General features: G+C 40.4%; 1 protein-coding gene across 1 annotated transcript in view; it reads right to left on the bottom strand.

The window, feature by feature from the left end:
* LOC132577179 (N-alpha-acetyltransferase 15, NatA auxiliary subunit) overlaps positions 1-19,750 on the bottom strand; it is a 55,431-nt gene extending 35,681 nt beyond the window's left edge. Inside the window, exons 1-4 of the mRNA XM_060246738.1 lie at positions 19,334-19,750; positions 4,284-4,368; positions 2,160-2,264; positions 1,481-1,638 (exon numbers count right to left, since the gene is read on the bottom strand). Of these exons, the coding sequence (XP_060102721.1) occupies positions 1,481-1,638; positions 2,160-2,264; positions 4,284-4,368; positions 19,334-19,387 (402 nt within the window). The 5' untranslated portion in view covers positions 19,388-19,750. The remainder of the gene's footprint in view (positions 1-1,480; positions 1,639-2,159; positions 2,265-4,283; positions 4,369-19,333) is intronic.
* Positions 19,751-23,135: the final 3,385 nt, after the last annotated feature.

Here is a 23,135-nt window from a genome sequence, read left to right on the forward strand (position 1 = left end):
GGGGGGGGGGGTTGCAGAAAAAGCCCAGCAGGAACTCATTTGCATATTAGGCCACACCCCATGACATCATAATCGTTCCACACAGGGCTTTTTTTGTAGAAAAAGCCCAGCAGGAACTCATTTGCATATTAGGTCATACCCCTGATGCCAAGCCAGCCAGAAACAGAAAAAAAAGCCCTAGTTGCTGAAATATAGTTCAAACATAGTTGCTGGGTAAGTCCTAGGAGCCTTTTTTCTATAGTAATTTGATTTAGTTTATTCCACAGTCTAGGATGATTTATAGAATCAAAGGCCCCCTTAAGATCAATAAAGTCTGTATATAATCAGCCCTTCTTAAAAGATGAATATTTCTCAGCCAAATGGTAGAAAACCAGACAATGTTCATATGTCAATGAAGCCTACTCTAAAGCCTATGTGTTCATGCTCCAAAAGTTTCCTAAGCAGATAAACAGAATATACCTTTCTCAAAGAAGAAAAGAGGCTAATTGGTCGATAGCAGGATGGGTCCAGTCTAGATTCCCTTTTACATATTGGGACAATAATCAAATGTCTCCATGAATCAGGCCTTTGCACACTGGAATTGATACGAGTAAAAACTGGGGCCAACACTGTGGCCCACCACTGTGCATCATCCTTGAATAACTCATTGGAAATTAGATCAGAACTAGGGGCTTTTCCTAATTATTTTTTTATTTCTATGTACATGCATGTACACCTGGAAGTCATGGTGACCTCTGGTGACTGACCCCTACTGGAGGCCTGGAGGATATTCAGGGAGGTGGCTGAATAAAGCTTGCCCCTGCCTCCTGGTATTCCAAGGAGGTCTCCCATCAAAGTACTTGCCAGAGTTGACCCTTCTTGGCTTCCAAGATCTGACAAGATTGGGCTTGCCTGGGCTATCCTGGTCAGGACACTTTCCCTAATGTTGATACCTTAATAAGGCATATCACTTCCTTGATTGATACCACAGACCAAGGAGCTATTAAATCAAGAGAAATAATAGCCAAAGATGAACTAGGCGAATTAACATCGGAAAAATATTCTCTTGAAATGGTTTTCCCACATCGAGGGGGCAATACAGCAGGGAATTTTAATTTTTATAGTAGTGTTAACAATGGACCAGAAGGCCTTATCATCATTGCTGTTAACAGCTGAAATGAGACATCCCTATTTCTTATTCAAGGCCATCCAACTCCTCTATACATTTTCTTTAGTTCCATCAACTTTCAGAGAACTAATTTTGAGTTCAGTGGCACCTTTAAGATCAACAAAAGTTTATTCAAGGTATGAGCTTTCATGTGCAGGCACGCTTCCTCAGATATAGTTGCTCATATCGTGAATAAACTTTTGTTGGTCTTAAAAGGTGCCCCTGAAAATTTGTTCTGCTGCTTCAGACAAACACAGCACCCCACCTGTATCTACTCTCAGAGAACTGATATAGTACTTTTAAGAATTTTTATGAACAAATTTCTCAGCTCACCCTGTAGCCTTCTAGATCCCTCATTTGAATTTGTAGTAAAGAGAGGTCTCTCAAGATTTGGAGATTGTCCTTATCCCATTTCAGTGCATTTCGATAACATTTGATGGCTTCATCATATTTCTTGTCTGATCTCTGGAGTAGGCCATAGACATGCCAACCTGGAAACTTTAATTAAGGGTATCACATTTTTGAAGCAATTGAAAATAAGAAAAATACTCCATGTAAGTATTCTATTTAAAAAAAAAACATTTTCCAGAAGTACAAGAGAGCCCAGACTTCTTACACATATGAACTATTATAGCAGTTGACTGTTATTAGCATACATCACTTTCAAAACATGGAAATTCAAGACAGCAGATGAGCAAAGTTAAGTGTGCAGCCCAAGTATTTCTAAGACTGCTTCTGTCTGAACACTGGCACATGATTAGGCACGCACCCAAATCCATAAAGATGACACTTTCAAATAGAAAAAAGAGGATACACAACTGATTTAAAAATAAATTTCATTTGTAACATAGACTGTTTAAAGGTATTCAATTTGACTATTTAGTAAAATGCCTTTTAGAAGTATATATAAAACATAATCTTTACTTAATAACCACAAATGAATCACTTCCATGCTTAAAAGATAATTATTAACAATTTTTCCATTGAAAATGAAAAGTGTAACAAAGGATACAGACATGACTCTTCAAATCATTTCGTAGGCCCCTTCGCACCAATTCATACGCCTCCTCTTTTTTACCTAGACAGTTTAATGTTAATCCTTTCATAGCCAGGGTTTCTATAAACAAAAACATGATACTTTGTCAAGCCACAATCACAGCAGCGGAGAACACAAACACACTTAAAACAGAGAAACCAGCAGTGCACATTTGGGTTACAAAATAAAGATTTGTCTCAAACTTTTAAACCACATTTCTATTAAATATGAAAGCTGGCTATGCTTTATAGAAGTGCAAATTGTTTCTGTCAACACAGCCAACTCCTATTTTATTGGAAAATGTTGCTTTCTATTTGACCAAAGATAGCCACATAGGTCCACAGAAAAATCCAAATGCTATGCCATGCAATACCAGTTATTAAAACACAACATACCAAGATTTCAACTTCTACAAAAATCTTTACTAGGAAGGATTTTTTTTAAAAAAATGCGGTGGTGGGATCTCCTTGGCCATGATCTTAAGGTATGAGAATGCTCAAGAAGTGATCCTTAAGATCATATCCTAAAATATACTTTTTCTCTTCCCCACTTCTAAAGCAACTAGTCCTGAGGAGCACAGCATTTAGCCTGTGAGATATATGCACCCTGAGGTTGGACAATCCCTTCAGGTGAAACTCCACCAACATTTGGGGGGTGGGTGGGTGGGGAATCAGAATGCCAACTCTCAGACAGAAATCAATATTATAACCCCTGCCTCCATGGAAATTCCTTGCCAGGTCCAGCAGGGAGACAGTGGGAAAGGGGTCAGAATGCTGCAAGTTGGCTATCTCATTTTCCCCACCCTCCCCTGGAAACTCCTCACTGGGTTCCAGCCAGGGGTATGATGAATTTGAAAGGAAGGAATTTCTTTCTCTCTCTCTCTCTCTCTCTCTCTCACACACACACACACACACTCTGTGAGGAGGATCAGAATGTCAAGTGGCAGTTCTGACTTCTTGCTGTGTTCCTAGGATGTGGCAAGAACTGGAGGGGGCAGGGGGAACCAGAATGTCACCCCTCAGAAAATATTCCAGCTCCCCCTACACAGAAAGTTTCTTGTGTTTACAAGTACTTAGGGAGAAAATTAAAATGTGTACATATGAGAAATGTCTCCATTGTTGCTCAAACGCTTGAAAATGTAAACACCTGGGATCCAACAGTGATCTCAAGGTATTTGCAAATACAAAAAAGTTCTATATGGATCCCAGGGATTTGCAAACACAAGCCCCCAAAATGCCATGAAAAAAAATGTCCCAGGGGCAGCTCAGGATGCCCCTCTCAGCCCAGATAGCAGCTGTATGTATATCCCCCCCAACAATTACATGGATCATAATGAAACCAGGTGCTGCTATCATGTGAACTACTTAAGCTCCTGTCAAGGTTCCTTATGGCCCACCTCAACGAACTGCACACTGATCTAGCCTGTTAAAGAGCTCTAGACAGCTCAAAAGTTTACACAGTTAATTTGGTTGGTCTTAAGCAATATCACATTCCTTTCATTGAAACAAATAATTTCTTATTTGCTAGGACTAGATTCGGAGAAGGACTGCTAAATGAAGTATGTTCCTTATGTAATATTATTTATAATGGACTACTTAAAGAGAAAGATTATTTCTCCATAACATTATGTTTTGAACGAATTCCTCAGAGTCATTTTTCTGCAGAAAGCTGACAAGACAGCAGATTGAAACCTAAATACAGCAAGAAAACACTGTAACTTAAGTCACATATGTAGGGCAAAAGTCAATGTGAGACCTATTAAAGTTGCTGCTGAACAACTTTAGCATGAGGTTGTTTCAAGCACTGACACACTGGGAGGGAAAGCTTCTTTTATATATCAACCCTTTCTACAAATTGTCTTTGTCCTGATTGGATTTCAAAAATCAGAAATAAGAGAGGCTTTTAACTCAGTGTGCACTTCATCTTGAGATGAAGTTTTAAGATTTCAGTGTATTTACTCATTTTCAGCTGACTTTTATAGTTAGGTAATGTATCTACATACTACTATCTATTCTAAATATTCAAACTTGGGGCAGGTAACAAACATCCATTTTAGAAATATCTACTATTCATTCTAAATCTGTGCACTGACAGACTTACCTCCATGCTCTGCAAACTTTGGATTGGAAAGAATTTGTTTGCAAAATTTCAGACCATTCCTGTACTGTTTATGTTCATAACACCTCTGTAAGAAAAACAATTGAAACTATTAGCATCTCATAAATGCAACAATATACACAACAATATACATAACTTCTCAACTGCAAGATGCCAGTCAACCTTAGATATCAACTTTCCAAGGGTCAAATGGAAAAGCTGGAGGAAAGAAAAAACAGGAATAGAAACCCCTGATTCTTACACTTAAAGACTGCAAGATCCAACCTAATAATCTGAGAGTCAGTTTGGTGTAGTGGTTAAGTGCACGGATTCTTATCTGGAAGAACCGAGTTTGATTCCCTACTCCTCCACTTGCAGCTGCTGGAATGGCCTTGGGTCAGCCATAGCTTGCATAGGAGTTGTCCTTGAAAGGGAAGCTGCTGTAAGAGCTCTCTCAGCCCCACCCACCTCACAAGGTGTCTGTTGTGGGGAGTGGGGGAAGGTAAGGAGATTGTGACTGCTCTGAGACTCTGAGATTCAGGGTATAGGGTGGGATATAAATTCAATATCATCATCTTCTTCCACATTCTTCAACAAAAGGAAAGACAAGCAGCTATTTGTTATCCAGACTGACAATCTGAAGCCTGCTTGTTTCAGAGCAATTAGGGTTCTTTCCTGAATTAAAAAATGTATTAAATAGGTGGCTGATACAGTATAGTATCTGTTCCAAAATTTAAATATGTAACATAACTAACAACCTGGTAATATTGATGATGACTACTCAAGATTATACAAGAACACTGTGATTTGTTACTGCCAGAAATTCATTACTGCCAAAGCCCCAAATTAAGGTATCCCTCCCGCACGTCCACATAAACAAGATTTAATTCTTCTGCATAAATATATGTCCATCAGCTAAAAATTATGGTAATCTATCCTAATATAAGAATTAACAGAAAATTAGTTGTCCCGCCCAGCTCGGGCGGGGACTGCGCGGAGGAGACCCCCCGGCGCCTGCCAGCCGTTCCAAGCCCTCGTCGTCGCCCCAAGAGCCTTCCCCACCTCTCCAAGCCCCCGTGGCGGCCCCACCCCTCACCTCGACTGACGGGGCGACAGCAGCCACCCGAGCGGCGCCTCCCAGACGGCGAGCCCGGCTTCGAGTCCGCGAAGTCTGGCCAGGGCAAGACGCCGGGGAGCAAGAGGGAGAAGCTGAGCCTAGCACCGGGCCAGGAGGGGGAGAGCCGTTCGCCTCGTTGCAGCGCGAGACGCTCCATCGCAGCACGCAGCCGAGGGCTAGGACGCCCGAGGCACGCCCAGTCAGCCCAGCCCCGGCGCGCCTCTCCCGGGAGTCTGGGGCTTTGAAGGGGGGAGGAGCCAGAGAGGGGCAGGACCCGGGAAGAGGGAAGGATGGGTCGAGAAGCATAAAAGGAGGGAGGGAGGAGGTCGCTGAGGAAGCTGGCTGATGCGCAAAGAGGCTGCCTCGCGCGAGAGAGGGACAGGAGCCACGGCACAGCCAAGAGGGGAACGGGGGCCTGTGGTGAAGTAACCCAGCGCCCACCCCCCTGTTTCTGAGACCTCCGGGGAACGCCCCAGAGTGCCCGGGAGGGGCAACGGCGACGCTGGGAGACCGGGAGGGGTACCGAAGACCCGACATTAGTATATTATGAATATGAGCATTTCAAATATTCTTGAATGACTTTTACCATAGGTATTACTAAAATAATGGGAGACAGTCTTTGTATTGGGCAGCTACATTATCAAGGCAGATTACTAATGCAATAGGTCATGTATTTCTTAAAGGACAAAATATTGTGTTTCTTGAGACATTCAACAGTAAACACCCATACTCCCCATATAGTCAACAATCTGATTGGAATAATGTGGAGAATATAATTATGCTCAGCTTTCATGTAGACATATCAAAACACATGGGAATAAAGAGAAAGGCTTTGCAATAGTCATCATAAATTACAAAGAAAGTAGGCACTTATAACTTCCTTTTTTGGCTGGTGGTTTAAAGATGAAAAGATTATCACTAATTAAATTCAGTACTGCTGACTGTGGATTGAGGTGGATTGGACAAGGAAGAGGTTTTCCAGAGTGTTGGATATAGGTAAGTCATTTCCTTTGTGACTATTTGATATCAAAATTTAAATTGATTGAACCCAGTCTTTTCTACATGCAAAGCATGTGTTCATCTACTGAACTATGGCACCTCCCCTAACAGTATAGATTTCATTATTAAAATAAAATTTAACACCCATGTAAGAATGGCAAATATACAAAAGAACCAGAATACTCAAACACTGACTTGACTTAACCCTTGGAAAAAACTAGAGGGACAATTTATATTACTCCAACACAAAAGCAGACCCACAGCTAATCCAAGTTCATTCTAAAGCATCAAGTTTCCTGATTTAAGTCAAACTGGCATTACCAACTGTTTGCCTGGGAAAGCATGACTGCCCACATATTATGTCTTAATTAAAATGTATGTATAAAAAGAACCATAGCTTGCAGTTCTCAAATTTTGAGGTGTTATTTTTGGGTGGGCACAGTAGCCTCTATCACCATATGCTGTCTTTGAAACATGGAGTTTTACTGCATTGGCTCCTCACTTGTTATGCTGTCCTGGTTCCACAGATGAAAGACAGTTTGGCAGGGCTGTAGGCTTGGTGGGTCGTGTGGACTTTCCCTATGAGTGAAGAGTTTGTAGAGAGAGGAGCAGTGCGGGCTATGGACCTCTGAGCACCAGTTCTCATCATCTGATGGCTTTGGGTAGGGACCATGAGCAGAAAAAAAAATCATTGCTGCTGCTTCCTAGTTTTAGTCAGTCAGCAGTGGAGAAAGTACTAAAAATAAAATGGAAGATAGTTTCAGTCCAGAGACTTTCAAAGAACTGTTGGCAGACTCGTTCTCTCTATCTAGAGAAGCTGGAAACTGGAGTTGTTTCCCATTTAGGGGCTAAAGAAGATAGTGTTTTTGGTCCTTTTTTTGAGGAAATGGATGGAAATAGCAGCCCATTCCAGGATGTATTTGTTCACTGTTCAAACAATTTTTCCAAATTTACCCACTCTTATCTCTTAAATATTAGAAAAGAGGGAAAAACAAGAAAAGTCACTTCTTATGAAACTTTGTTTTTTTAATTCAACTCCCATTAATAAGTTTTATTACAAGGAAATCATTTAGTCTTCTCAGTGCTAAATTAAGATTTTAGTTTCTCTATGACTTAACTAAAAGTTGCTTGCACAATAAGGATTCAAAAATTGTTTTCCTAGGATAACACCTCCTCAACAACTATCATCACCAGTACACACACCACAATACCATAAGACATTTAGTCTTGTGATGACTGATACACACAATTCCTGCGATGATGCAACTCAAATCAATTTTGCAGCTGAAGCTACATGTTAAACCACTGTGGCTGAAACCCATGCATTCTCACTGGAGTTTACCCTATACAGTAACATCCAGTTTTGTTTACAGTTGATTTAGTCGGACTGATCTTGCCTTGCCACAACAGCATAAACCTGAATGAGATTAAGATGTTTCAGTGGGAGCAGCATGATTCTGTTGAGCGGGGCAGCCTTCCAAAGATTTTATCAGTGTCTCTTTAGGGTGTGCCCTGAAGTGTTGTGCTCAGCTGGAAAAACAGCAGCATGTTTCCAAGTCACTGATCAAGGCAAATATATTGGGATAATTGTCTTTTTAGGCACTCTAGAACAAATCAACTAAGACCAAATCACCTTCATAAACCCATATATAGTTGCTAAGTGTAATTGTATCTTCCAACTTACCCACACAGTGTGTAACTGAAAATGTGCTCTACACATGCAGTTGCAACATTATAGATTTTAAAGAAAAACAAAAAAACATTCAGGAACACCAAGATAGTATGTGAAATGTCATGTATTTTATGTACCTATGGAAATAAGCCAATCTGAAAACTGCCTAGTTATTTAAATGGCAAATGTTATGCAGTGCCATGTGTGGCTAGCTGCAATATAACACACTCCAACACCTCTACTTTTTAGTGTTAATAGCCAGTTAGAATAAATATGAAACAAGTAAAGTAAATTAGTTCCCAATAAGATTTAAATTTCACAGTGTAAACTAGTATTTGTAAATAAATGGACTGAGAGTCTTTTTAAAAATCCACATTACTCACTCCTATGTTACCAGTTACATGTCACCATAACTTAAGCAGCTGTATGTTTAAAAGAACAATCAATACAGAAGATTTGAAAGGGACAGCATTGCAAATAATAGGAATTTGTACAAAGCACAAAATGAAAGCATATTGCTTACTGTACTGATTGGCTACAAATAAAACTGGTATACAATTTCAAGTTAACAAAACAAATATTTCTTGAAATATTTCAGAAACATACCATAGAGGTGGAATGGCTAGTAAGACTACAAGTGCAATTTATTGTTACAAAATGAAAGCCAAAATGATCAAAGCCAGCTTTTTTAAAAATGGGGAACCTTAAGTACTGGTCATTTTCTTACCTGTGAGTAAACTCCACTGAACAAAGCAACACAGTGAACAAAACAAGCACAAGACTGCATTGTAAAGGAAGCAGAATTTACTTATGAAGCTGCAATCTGAGACACACTTGTTACATTTTGGGATGAGTGGGTAAATAGCCAATCATGGATTTATGGTGCAGCAACATTTAAGAACATGCTGTACCAAACTCCAGATTATGTCAAACAGCTCTCTCCAAATTATTACAACTGGTTCACACATAAATCTTTATTGGCAACTAGATACATTAACTCCCAAGAAGTTTTAAAAAAACTAATTTGAGAAGGGGAAAAAAAACACAAGTTAATTTTTTCAATGGAAAAGAAATCTATGCCCACATGAAACGGATCTGGCGGTTGGGTTTTCAGAAGTAACTGACTGCCATTTAGTAAGTGCACATTTTAAATATTCAAAGCACTTCATACACATTACGGTATCTCCTTGATCCTTAGTAAAAGTTTTAACTGTAAGGTTGATTTTAAATAGTGATATTGTTTTTATTGTTTGTTTAATTGTTGGAAGTCGCCCTAAGCCCTGCTTGGTAGGGAAAGGAGAAAGGTAAAAATCAAATAAATAATTGCAGATGCACAGAACTGTGACAAGTTCAAAGCCCCCTACCAAGTTTGTGGCTGAGGTGAAATTGAGCCGTAGACTTCATGGTTCACAATCACATTGTACCAGCAAAAATACAGCACCAACATCTATATTCCTACAGACACTAGCTAAATAACCCAGATGCTTGGCAGGCTTCTCATCAAATATAGCTGAAGAACATGTTTTGAACAACCAGCAGGATGCAACTCTACCACTAACCTTAACAAACTTTGGCAAAAAGCCAAAATAGTTTTTAACCTTGTACAGTTTTCTGCAACCCTTTCTGAGAAGATTAAAGACATGCAATTTTTTAATTTGCTGTTCCTTCTCAATTACATTGAATTGAGATTCAAGTCGCTATGCTGAAAACTGGAGATGGTTGGACTCCTATTCATCTTTGAAATGACAGGAATAGGCAATTCTAAACAGAATTCTCAAACTAAGGACTAATTTATTTTTGCCCTACATGACAATACCCATAAATGGCTTCATTAAAGTCATACAGATGGTTCCATTGCCAGTCATAATGATACATAATGATTACAACAGTAGGGGGATGAGAAACATGCAACGGTAAAAAAGGGAATGGACCCCAATTCATTTTTAAGGCAAGACAGCTAAACAAAATTACTGTTTGCAATGGTTTACATGACTTAATTAGCATTAATGTAGGAACAAGATGAAGAGAACGTACAGGAATGTCATTGTAGGAAGCAGGTGGGGAATATGTGGTAAGTGTTGGATGTAATCTCTAAAACAAAATGCTGCCAAGCTGCTTGATTTGAGAAAATAAGATCTTATGTAATCTTGTACTTTTAAAGCATAGTGAATTCATGATCCACTTTAGGTATGATACAGCCCAATCACATCACAGTTGAAAAATTACTTTGACTGAACTGAAAATGGCTCCAGATTTAAAAAGTTATGTTGTAATTACCAGTACAGAAATAAAAACTCCAATATAAATCAACTGGGGCCAACAATTCTCAGCATTTTAAACTTTGTAAGGTGACCTCAGCTTGATTTGCAGGATGTGATGGACTGCCCTTTGTAAGAGGCGTAGAAGTGTTATACCAACAACTAACAGACTGTGAAGGGTTAATTCTTCACAGAGCCAGAGACCTTTGAGTAACAGGTTGATTGGCACCAGCTGAGCCCAAAACAGCTTGTGAGAGCTGGATGCAGAAGAGAAGTCAGATTCCTGCCTTAACTGTGAAGATACATGTACTGACCATCTACGAATAGCTCTGTCAGAAAAAGGGTTTAGTCCTGACAGAGTCAGTTTTCAACCTTGACTGAACCCAGCTGGAATTCAGCAGTAGCTGCAAACAGTTTGAACAGAAACAGGAGAACTGGGGATAACCTGGCAAGGAAGTGGGTAGTAGAGAAGACTCCCATTCAGGCCAAAAGGAAAGGGGATATATTTTCCAGAGAGAGAAGAGTCCATATCCAGTCAAACAGGGATTGTTATCTCCAAGGAATGAAGAGATCCCTGGTTTGGTATGATTAAGAACTGCTAGTAGAGACCTTGAATGTCAGTCAGAAACACAACAACAGGTGTTCCAAAAAGAAGGGGCTTCAGTACTGGAAAGAGGGTACCAGCCTTCTGGGCACAAAAAAGAGTCAGCAATTCTACAAATAAAGAGATCACAATGTTTCAGAAAACACTGGATCAAAAGGCTCTCGTTATAAAGATCTAGGTTCTTGTGAATGAATTAAGACACTCTCATTAGCCTGATATACAAGAACAAAAGTTCGTGTTTGTGAAACTTTTACCTCAGTAATTTCAATCCCCAGTTTCACCTGTACTTCTCTTTGACGTTAAATAAAACTTGTTTTTGAATTTCAAAAGTGTCTTAAGTGCCATTTTCAAGGGTTTAAGTAAAAGAGTGCACATATCTCTTCCTTCAAGCTCCTGGGATGAGCAAATAGCCAAAATATAACTTAAACAAGGGTGGGACAAACGGTTTCTTCAAGGGAAGAATAAACGTGTTATCAGGACTGCTCAATCAGTGAAGGACAAATAGAAATTGGACAAATAGAAAATCTTGCCTCCGAAGGAAAGGAGTGGAAGGGGTCTATCAAACAGAACCGAGTTTGATTCCCCATTCCTGCACATGCAGCTGCTGGGAGACCTTGAGTCACTCACAGTTTTCTGAGAGCTGTTCTCTTGAAAGAGCTCTCTCAGCCCCATCTACCTCACAGTGTGTCTGTTGTGGGGAGAGGAAGGGAAAGGAGATTGTAAGCTGCTCTGAGACTTGAAGTGAAGGGTGGGGTATAAATCCAATCTCCTCTTCTTCTTAAATGGCTCCAAGAGCCATTTAACCCCCTGCTTTCTATCCCTCACAAAGAACAGCTGAATGAGCAGGAGTTCAGCTGTTAGGTTTAAATGCTAGAAAAATAGGAAAACTCATGGCTGTCATTACTGATGAATTAATTATATTAAACAGTGAAATTGTATAAACTTGACAAAGTACAGAAATATTAGCACACGCGTTAGTCAATCACAGTTCATTTTTAACCAAGACTTGTCAAAAATCTGCACTGAGCTGCAAAGAACGTCTACATTGCATCAAAGTCCACTACATGTTCATACATTCATATTGGGGGTGTAGCCCTCTTCTTAGTAAGCAAGTGGAAATAATTATGCACAAGCACCCCACCAATTCCAATAACAGGGCTGCAGGCTGGAACCGGCCATTTCACAAAAGTGAGCTTTGTCGGATATTCCAATTGGGGTATAAAGGCTGTATTTCATATATATTCAAAACATAAATGTGATGAGTCAAGATGTGCTGGCTGTTTCCGGACGTCCAGAGAATTAAACAGATTGTCCCTCCCCCCGGATTCAAAGTGATGGGGAGCAAAACCAGAAGGTTAAATAGCTCCCAGTGATTTAAACCCTGCTCCCTGTCACTTTGGGGGAGAGCAGAACCAGAGGATTAAATGGCTCAGAGCCATTTAAACCCCTGCCTTTTGTATCCTGCCACTTTTACAGGGAGCAGAAAGTAGGGGGTTAAAATTTAAATGGCTCACAAAATTATAGAAACTGGTTCAGTTTGTGGTTCAGCCACAAACTGAACTATAAAAATACAGTTCATGCCCATCCCCATTCGTATATACTGTTTAGCCTTTCTCATCATCATCAGACGACCATCATTTCCTCTGATGTAGCAATTCTAATTGAAGTGGACATTCTGCCTTTCAATCCACCCACCAGATTAATTTGCCAGTGACAAGTTATCCCTTTGAAAGAAAATGCAGTTAGCTAGCAGGATTTACTGAAATCAGCTGCTATAATCAAAGATTCAATCAGCATTTCACACAGTATTAAGAAAATATCTTTCTGGGCAACAAAAACAGTGGATTTCATAAAATGAAGTCATCACATTCCTAGGTTTTAACTTCTTATCACCCTTAAGTATTTTCTGCATTATGTACAAAATCATCAATGAGTTAAGTATCCTAGAATTATTCTTCTCTTTCCTCTATGTACCTATCACACCAGCAAATCTTTCATTCCAACCCTAATCATTCAATGAAATCTGTTCATGCAATCACTTCTGAGAAACGGATAATTTCTCTGTCCCCACTCCCACGCTAACACACATACAGGTGTGCATCCTAAGGACCACATGGGAAAGCAATGTTTTATCAACAGTGATCCCTTCTTCCCAACAGCTATTTTAACAGCAGATGACCTGATCGCCAATGTGTACTTTTCTATATTATCTCACAATACTTTTGGGAGGAAGCCACAGTTAAATACCTTGTCAACATAAAGATTGTAAGATAGTTTGCAGTAAGTACTGCAGACAATCCCACAATCATTACTGAAGACAATCCCACTATCATTAATTTCAAAGTTTTCTAATACTGAGAGTTCATTATTTTTGTCCTTGCTTCTTTGGTCTGTCTTGCAGATAATATTGATTTGACACATACTAATGTAGTAGTGATGTTGCTAATCAAACAATACAAATTTTATAGTGAACCATTTGGCAGGCCAAGTAAGCTTATACTGCTACACAATACTATAATGCTTCTCTAGATAAGAATATTAAGGAAGTTTGTACTATTTCTAACTCCTATATCTGGATTAATACAAATTATTCAAAAGATTATCAATTCAGCACAGAGAATTAGGTTATGTAACTTTCTGAACATGAAAGATAATCATTACTCTGATATGCTAACACATCTTCAAAGAGAGATTTGACATTTCACCTTAAAATGGCCAACATTCACTTATTACTAGCTAGTTTTAATGGATTTTAAGAAGGGAAATCTGATGCAAAGAAACCATAACCAAGATTTGCTAATCTTTTGTTTAGAAATACACCCATTTCTATTGTTATACCAGTTTATAGTATGAGCAACAGCTCATCAAATGAAGCATCATGGCTTCCTAACATAAATATGCACATAACATTACCTTTAGTTTGTGCATATACAGTAAATTAACATGTACCCAAAGAACTTGACTCAGTCAACTTATTATCATTCAAGTAGGGAAGCGCTAAAGAGATAAAACACGAGTTATTCTTGAAAATTCTTCCATTATTAAGGATCATCCTACCAGCCTTTGCCTTCACCATTAAGTAAAACATTTCATGACTAAATATGGACGCCACCAAACTGATGGTCTATTGTGATTCTGTTTTGATTGCTAGTTCATGTCCATCTCAATTGTTCAAGATCACTCGGCATCTGCCAATACCCAAATCTCAGCCTTTACTATCCCAAGCGCAAATAGCTATATTTTTGTCAAGTATTTTGCTGATAAAATATTGAGAATTCATGCTTATCTGGATGTCAGCTGTAAAACTGTTACATTAAAAGAAAAGCTCAATACACCGCCTGCCAAGTTTCTGTGATGGATGTTGGCAAGATCCTCCTGTGATGGCCACTACTTGTACCCAGGACCCTTGCCCATCCTGGCTGCTAAAATCATGTAAAGGCCACATCAACAAACCTTTAGCATCTATTACAAACCAGTCACTAACTCAAAGAGGCTGTTATCCAGCCATTACTTTAAAAACCACCCCTAAAGAAAAAACAATGTGGCTAATTATTGCCAGGTCTCTAATCTACCCTTTTCTTCAAAAAGTGAGCAGTAGCAGTAGTGAAAACGTAGCAAACAAACTCCAAGTCTTCCCAGATAACTCATCTACTCTAGACCCTTTTCAGGCCAGGCTATGGACAGAGATGGCACTTCTAGCTTTAACTGATTGCCTCTATCTGAGTGTAGACAAAAGTCATGCATCTCTGATGTTCTTATTTGATTTATCTGCAGCCTTTGAGACAGGAAATCATACCATCTTGTTGACAAGCTTGGACAAAGAAGCAGGTATCAAAAGCTGTGTCTTGAACTGATTCAAATCGTTCCTCACATATCAGACTCAAAGGGTTGCTATTGGAAACCAGCGGTCATCAGTATGGGAACTGTCTGTGGGGTTCCACAGGGCACAATTCTATTCCTCATGCCTTTCAATTTCTACATAAAGCCCTTAGGACTCAGGGGTGGGGAACAGTGGCTCTCCAGATGTTTTTTGCCTACAACTCCCATCAGCCCCAGCCATTGGCCATGCTGGCTGGAGCTGATGGGAGTTGTAGGCGAAAAACATCTGGAGAGCCACTGTTCCCCACCCCTGCCTTAGGTCAAACCATTTGCAGTTTGGGGGTAGGTGATGCTGTAGAGGTCCTAAATAGCTGTATGGCTGCTGTGGTTAACTGGCTAAAAATGAACAAATTGAAACTAAACCCTGAAAACTCTCCTGAACAGAGGTAATGCTGGTTGGCGGTCTCACTAGATCCAACTTAAAGCTTTGAGGTCACACTGGATCCAACTTTACTACTGGAGAAGCAAGTTAACACAGTTGCAAAAAACCCAAGGCTTTCCTCCAACTCGGCCCAGCTCATAAAATGGCCCCCTACCTTTCCACAGCTGAACTAGCCACCTAGATCCACACCACAGTAACATCAAGACTAAACTACTGTAATGCAGTGTACACTGGTAAACCTCAAAATCAACTCAGAAACTCCAACTGGTCCAGAAAGCCACAGCGTGGCTATTATCAGGCACCAGGGCTTTTTTTTTGGAGCAGGAACTCCTTTGCATATTAGGCCACATACCCCTAATGTAGCCAATCCCCCTGGAATTTACAGTAGGTCCTGTAAGAAGAGACCTGTAAGCTCTTGGAGGTCTGGTTACATCAGGGGGTGTGGTCTAATATGCAAAGGAGTTCCTGCCACAAAAAAGCCCTGTTAAGTACTAAACAGAACATGCATAATACTCCTAATATCACTCCACAGGCTGCCCATTTGTCACTGAGTTCAATTTAAAATACTGTCTATCATATACAAAGCCCTTCATGGCTTTGGTCTCCCTGATCTGCACAACCCATGCTCTGCCATGACAGCTTTGTTCATCTGAGCAGGGCATTTTGCAGGTGCCAACCTGCAAATGTACAAAATCAACAATTGCCCATACACATATTTTCTCTGTTGTGGTTCCCACCAAAAAGGTCAGGAAGGCTCCCACTCTTCTAACTTTCCGGGAACTATGCAAAATTGAATTATTCAAAAGGGCATTTCTGCACAGACAGTAGGGCTGTACTGTACAAAATAATTTACAAACTCACTTGAATACATAAGGGACTGTGGTCTAGAGATGGGCATGAACCAGGAAAATGGTTCACACTGGTTCATTTGATTGCCTGAACTAGTTCATGGTTCAGGATCTGTAAAACAGTCCCGTTGTGAGTTAGGGACGCTGAACTCACCAGGAGTATTCAGCAGATTCCCCTTCACCCACCCCTCAAGTTTGGTGAAGATTAGATTTATTGGGAATATCCAAGTTACAGCCCTCCAAAACAGGTGCCCCCAGGAAAGTTCAGCTTCAGCTCTCATGACAACTAACTTTTCTCTTTGTGCTCAAGGTGTCTGCTCCCATAGAGCAGAATGGGAGCACCATGATTGGGCTCCCAGAGCTGCAAATCAAGCTATGGACAACTACTATGAGCGTTTCTATGGCTCTCAGAAGTCCACCCCCAGCACTGCCTAGGAAGTGACTGAATCAGCTCCAAGCTGTCTGTAAAAACAAAACAAACAAAACACCAAGGACCAAACCAATTCAAAATGATCAAATTGGTTCGTGCCTATCCCTACTGTGGTCTATACAGCTGTGCATAGCTTACTATAAGTAGGATCCTACTATGTAATTTTTGAATCGCTTAATGCATCATATTAATACATGTCATGCTTAAGTTCTTTCTGGTTGATTTCAGACTTCTGCAACTCTAATGCATTGTTTATTGAATGTCCCATTTTGTTGACTGTATTTACTAACTATGCACAATCCATCTTGTCCCTATGAGAAAGAAGATTATAAAAGTAAATAGATAAAATTGTATTATTTTTGTATTTAAGAGGCTAATATATTGCAAGCCACCTTAATTTCTACAAGACAAAAAAGTGACTGTTTTAAATAAAATAAATAAAAATGCAGCATTTGAATATACAGTGTCCCTTACCTCTTCAAGTTCAGCATTATGCCTACAATTAGAAAACCATCTATATACCAAATGTTCACCCTGCCCCCCCAATATGCACATTGTTTTTATTATGAAAATGGGAGCTGGGATGAAATGACTGCACATTTCAAGACATTCATACCTAGGTAAGTATGCTGGTCACATTTAGATATTATGCCAAAGTATCTGAAGGCAGGGTTGCTATACTGTGTCACATGTCCCATATTCACTTATTCTGTTGTGAATTCCTCAAAGCACAAACAATATTTGCATTTTTGTTCTAATTTATTACTGCTTGTTTAACCAACAAGATTTCTAGAATTAGGCAGTAAACTAGACTACAAATCTGATTAGCTGTGATAGGTCTAAATCCAAGTCACTGACATTAATTGCATGTGAACAGAATTCTTAAAATTTGTCTAATTCAAACTTGTACCTGAAAAGGTTTTAGAAACCTAAAAACACCTTATCCAGGAGAGTCTCTTAAATATGCCCAATAAACAAATTTTACAGGCCTGCTTATTTGCATAATAGTAATGAAATGTGTGCAGGCTGAAACAAGCAGGGAACATTAACTTCCTCACCCTATGTCTAACTGGTTGTTCCAAAAGCCTACTCCCAACTGCAATGTGACCAAAATGGAGTAATAATCACTCTCTAGTTTTACAATAAGATTGTGTCATCCTATGGGTAAGATTCAGGATTGACCTGGGCCTAAATCCCATTTTAGTCATGGACAAATGGCTAGGAGTACCCAGCAGCATTACTGAAACTAAAAATGTAGAGTCTTCAAGTTCATGAATGGAAAGCTTTTGGGAACACCAGATGTAAGGTGACAGAGTTTTAAGAAAAGAAAAAGATTAAAAAGCCATGTAAACCTATTAGTTCATATATACATCTGTACATTATTCTACAGGCATTCACATAAATTACACAGGTAGGAGGACATTTTAAAAGCTAGAAGAAACATTTTGTTATCACTTTCATACTGTTTATAACACATTTATGCCACAATTATCTTCATGGGACTGTTGTGTGTTCATGCAAATCTCATTAAGTACAAAATCTGGCAACAATTTAGTGCATGTATAACTCTCTCAGAGGTGAGCGGCACTTATCTACGACCTATATGATTTACTGTTCATTACAACATAACATTTTAATATCAAATACTTTAATAACTCAGGAACAGTTCAAGCGTTTTCCTCAGTTTAAAAAAACACACACAGACTTGTTCCAAATATTAACAGATGTTTATAAAGGGAAGCTAGTAGCAAAAAGGCCAACATCCCTATGTGACTCTAGTGATTATATCTGTAACCTATAGCAGTGCTATTAACCTAAACATCTGCAGTATTTTTGGCTTCACATGCATCAAAAGAAATAGAATAACAAATCAACTGCAATGCTGGATAATTAACATAATATGGGGTTCGAAATATGTCATTAAATCTACTTTGCTTTTAAGTCTAAATAGATAATACAATGAATGTTCAACATTTTAAACAGCTTAGTATTTTTATAATTTGCCACTACTTTCCAAGTAAAACTTAAAAATCTTGTTGAAGAAATATTGGAGATTTAATTACCTAACTCTAAATGATTTCTAAACTAACCTTTAAAAAACAAACAAACCCGAGCTGATCAACTTTCTTGTCAACTTAACCACGATATTATTTTATTGTACTAAACCCAAAAGACTCTGTACTTGTCTGGGTCATCAGGCCTATTTTACAGTAATTAACAACAAAGCATGTAGAACTAGCAAAACTTTTGCATTCATTTTCAGTCTTCATAAGAGTAGCCAATTCTCCAGGAGCTTACAGTAGGCTGGGATAATAAGTGACAGACCGTACAGATGAAAAGGAAGTGCCTGCCAAGACACTTTTAAAAATAATTAGTTCATACTAAAGACGAACTAATAGGACAGTAACTGAATGTTTATCTCTTCCCTTAATTAAATGTCTGGGCAGAAACACCTGCAATGAATAAAGAGATCAGAAGCCGGAGGGGACACGAGGCGCTTGGGGCCTGAAAGTTACAAGTTCTCGCGCCCCTTTCTCGCCATATAGTTTTCTTCCCTTCCTCCATGACTTCACTTTTAAAAAGCAAAGCAACCTCCCCATTCTGAAGTGAGAAATCCTTGCCGCGTTCTAAGAAAGCGGGAGGTTCTAGAGCAAGGAACGCAGAGTTTGCCCATGAACTCCCGAGGCGCACGGGATGTTTGTCAGGTCGAAGAACACAACCCCATGTGGGGCGCATAGCGACCCAGACCTCCTTAAAGAGGCTGCGCCGAAGGGAAGCAGGAGAAGCAAGCCAAGTCCGAGCGAGGCCGTTTCACAGAAACACCCCCCTCCCCTATGACGGGTCGGCCTCCATCCCTCACTCACCAATATGCGCTTGAAGAGCGCGTTTTCCTTGGGCGGGAGGCTCACCGACGGCATCGTCTCCGCTATTGATGCCTTTCCCGCCGCCGCACCGCCTCTACTTGCCACCAATGCGAACTCCGGACTGGTCAGTCGGGTTCCTTCTCACTGCCGCTGTCGCCAACTCCCAGGAGGGACTCTCCGCCAGGCAGCCACTGCCGCCACCAGCACCGCCGAGGTTTGTAGCTGTGGCTGCTCCTCACCCTTCCGCTTTATGCGGCGTCTCCCAGCCGCCCTTGCCTGCGCCCGCTTACCCCTACCCCGCAACGAGCCCCAGGCGGCGGGCGGTTCACGTGGTAACTGAGCAGGCCGGAGAGAGGAGGCGCCGCCAAAATGGCTGCCACTGAGGGCTTCCCCAGCCGGGTCACCCTACCGCGAGCGCATGCGCCACGACCCCATCACTTCCCTTCCTCAGGACCTGGAGGTAAGTCGGGAAATTGGAGCACATTCACTCTTCCCTCCTCCTCTCAGCTGCTGTGGAGGCGGTGCGCCTGCGTTCGGGGAGGGGGACCTGCGGAGCTCCCTGCTGGGGTTTGTTCTGCGCCTAAAACGGAGAATGGTCTCGCCCGCTGTCTGGCCCACAAGACCGGGGAAGGGCATCCTCGTCATCTTGCGCAATCTTACAGGATAATTAGATCCAAGTGGGCAGCCGTGTTGGTCTGAAGCAACAGAGCAAAACAGTAGACAAGTGCACCTTTAAGACCAACTAAGTTTTATTCCGAATGTAAAGTTTTCGTATGCTGTAAGCAGACTTCATCAGACAAAATTGGAATGGCAGGCAGCAGTTCTTAATATAAGTGGGCAGTGAGTTGGTATGTAGAATCATGGGAATGTTTTTAGCAGATTAAAATCTGCTAAAATATTTTAATCTGCTAAAAACATTCCCAAAGAGCCCTAAAAATATTCGCAAAGAGTCGGACTCGACTGTGCGACAACAACAACAAAAACATTCCCATGATTCTACATACCAACTCACTGTTCATTTATATTAAGAACTGCTGCTTGCCATTCCAATTTTGTCTGATGAAGCCTGTTTAGAGCATACCGAAGCTTACATTCTGAGTAAAACTTAGTTGGTTTTAAAGGTGCAACTTGGCTATTACAGGATAATTAGTTGCCTTTAATTTACATTATTTATATTCCGCCTTTCTCACTTGGGCTGGAGGCGAATTTACACAGAGTGAGTACAGTAAATGTAATCGATGGGATAGCATGTTTGAAAACAATACAATAGGATTAGAGATAATGCATTTTTATTCTAAACTTTCAGAATCCACTTCAGCAGATGCGAGAAATGGGCTCAGAAAGTCCATAAAGCATATGACAGAGCAAAAGCCTAGTCAAGGTGCCACAAGACTCCTGCTTGTTCTTGCTGCAAATGACTGTCTCTCTGGAGTGAATCATAGCTCAATAAAACTTTGATAAATTTTAAATAGCCAAATACAGTATACTTATTGGGAGAAAGGCAGGTTTATAAATATTTTTAAATACATCACAGGAGGCAATGTTGCGGGGGGGGGTCCACCCCGTAAAAAGTCTGCCATGAAAATGTCGTGATGCTACATCACCTCAGAGTTGGAAATGACTGGGGCTTGCACAGGGGACTACTGTTTTTTTTTATTTCCCAAGGCAGACTCACAGGATGTACTAAAAGGAATGACAAGATTTCCTATTAGAAACAATAGGAGAGGCTTGAAGGTCCATTGGTGTAAAGATATAAAACTTTAAGAGTGCAGCTCTTTAAATCTTTGGTAAATTGCAGAAGAACAAGGGGTGGGGTGAGTGAGATGATTGCTTGGTGACTGAGAGTGTATGGATGGAGCTAACAAGTATATGTGTGTGGAAAGAGAGAAGGCAGAGGTCAGTCAGCAGTCTACAAAGTCTGTCATTCCAGTCCCAGAACTTTTCTACTACCCCCAGGAACTCTCATTCCACTCTGGGGCCTGTCATTCCAGTCCCAGAACACTTCTGCTACCCCCAGGGACTGACATTCCAATCTGAGGGTTGCCATTCTAGTCCCAGAACACTTCTATCCTCAGGGACTGATGATATTCCAATCTGAGGGCTGTCATTCCAGTCATAGAACACTCCTGCTATCCCCCGGAACTGTCATTCTACTCTGGGGCCTATCATTCCAGTCCCAGGGCACTTCTGTTACCCCCCCCCCCCCCAGGACTGTTATTCCAGTTCCAAAATACTTCTGCTACTCCAGGGGCTATCATTCCAGTCCCAGAACACATCTCCTAACTCCAGGAATTGTCATTTCTCTCTGGAGGCCATCATCCCAGGCCCAGAGTAGTCTGTCTGGGTCCAGAGACCTTAATGGAAAATCTGTTTTGCATTTTCTTCACTCGTCTTGTGCTGTAATATATTTAAATAGAGCCCGTGCAAGTCAATTAGCATTCCTGGCTCCCATTATTTCCAGTGGGCCTTCAAGTCTCCCATTGTTTCCAATGAGCAATCCTATCATTCCTTTTTGTACATCCCCAAGCATATGACCCTATTAGGATGTATTTCCACTGATTTTTCTTTTTTCTTCCACCCTTAGTGAAAAATACAGTGTCATATTGGGATTTCACACCTCCAATTTGTTCCTTGTGCTTGCTCCACTTTCACAATTTGCCACAGCTTGCTGAGAGAACCAGGTTTTAGGTCACATTCCTGCAAGGTGGAGGTACTTTATTCAGCTCCAGCCCATGGTCTAGTGTGCTATCATTATGATGCAATAGTTAATTGGTTTGAAGACAGAAGGTGGCTTTCAAAGAATGCAGTATATAATCCTGATCAAACTAATAGGGCGTTTTTGGAAGAAAAGGCCCAGCAGGAACTCATTTGCATATTAGGCCACACCCTCTGATGCCAAGCCAGCTGGAACTGCGTTCCTGCTCAAAAAGCCCTGCTATGCCAAGTGTATGTCCTTGGTCTTTAATTGAAAATTAGTTAAGAAATCAAACGTGAGAAAGACTGAAATGTTTGGTGCATATGTATACCTTTGTTGTCATGACTCCTAAACTAAGGGGATCTATTTTTGACATCACATTTTGACACTCTAGTTTTGCAAAGAGTCCTCTGCTGTACTTTCTTTGATTTTACTTATTTGTAGTTACTTTGAATGCAGGAGAAGGCAGCAGCAACAAAGATGGAGCCAAAAAAAAGAACGGGGCGAAAGAAAAGAAAAACAAGAACGGGGGGGAGCAGTTCCCACTGCAACAGAATTTGCTGCGAGAACTGCTTGAGAGAAGTATACCCCCCATCACCATCTCTGAAGAAGCATGAGTGAAATGTGTGGGGAAAGTATATCTGAATAAAGCAACTGTTTTTTCTGTTGCACCTTTTTTATTTTATTTTGCACAATTACTTGCAAAACAGTCATTTACATAAACTGGAATAAATGTGCTGTACAGATCTTTACAATGCTTTTAATAGTAGCAAATTCCCATTAAGTTTGGGCTTCATTAATACAGTTATAGTTGCAGTAATGAAGAGTCAGCAACTTACATTTATGAAAAATAAAACAGCAATGGTACTTTAACAAAACTTATTCCAGTATAAACTCACTTCATCCAATGCATGGAGTACACCTACACACATTGGACAGATACATTTATATTCACCCCAGGGTGGGCATTGCAAAGTGAAGCTTCTTTAAAACAAGATCAATCCAGAGAATAATCAGTTCTGAGTACCTGTGCTGTGGGCCATATTTTGGAAAGCAAAAAAATAGGCTTTATTTCCTGACTATTTCAAACAAGTGATCACTGACAAA

The sequence above is a fragment of the Heteronotia binoei genome, chromosome 9 (genome assembly GCF_032191835.1).
Source record: "Heteronotia binoei isolate CCM8104 ecotype False Entrance Well chromosome 9, APGP_CSIRO_Hbin_v1, whole genome shotgun sequence".
NCBI lineage: Eukaryota > Metazoa > Chordata > Lepidosauria > Squamata > Gekkonidae > Heteronotia > Heteronotia binoei.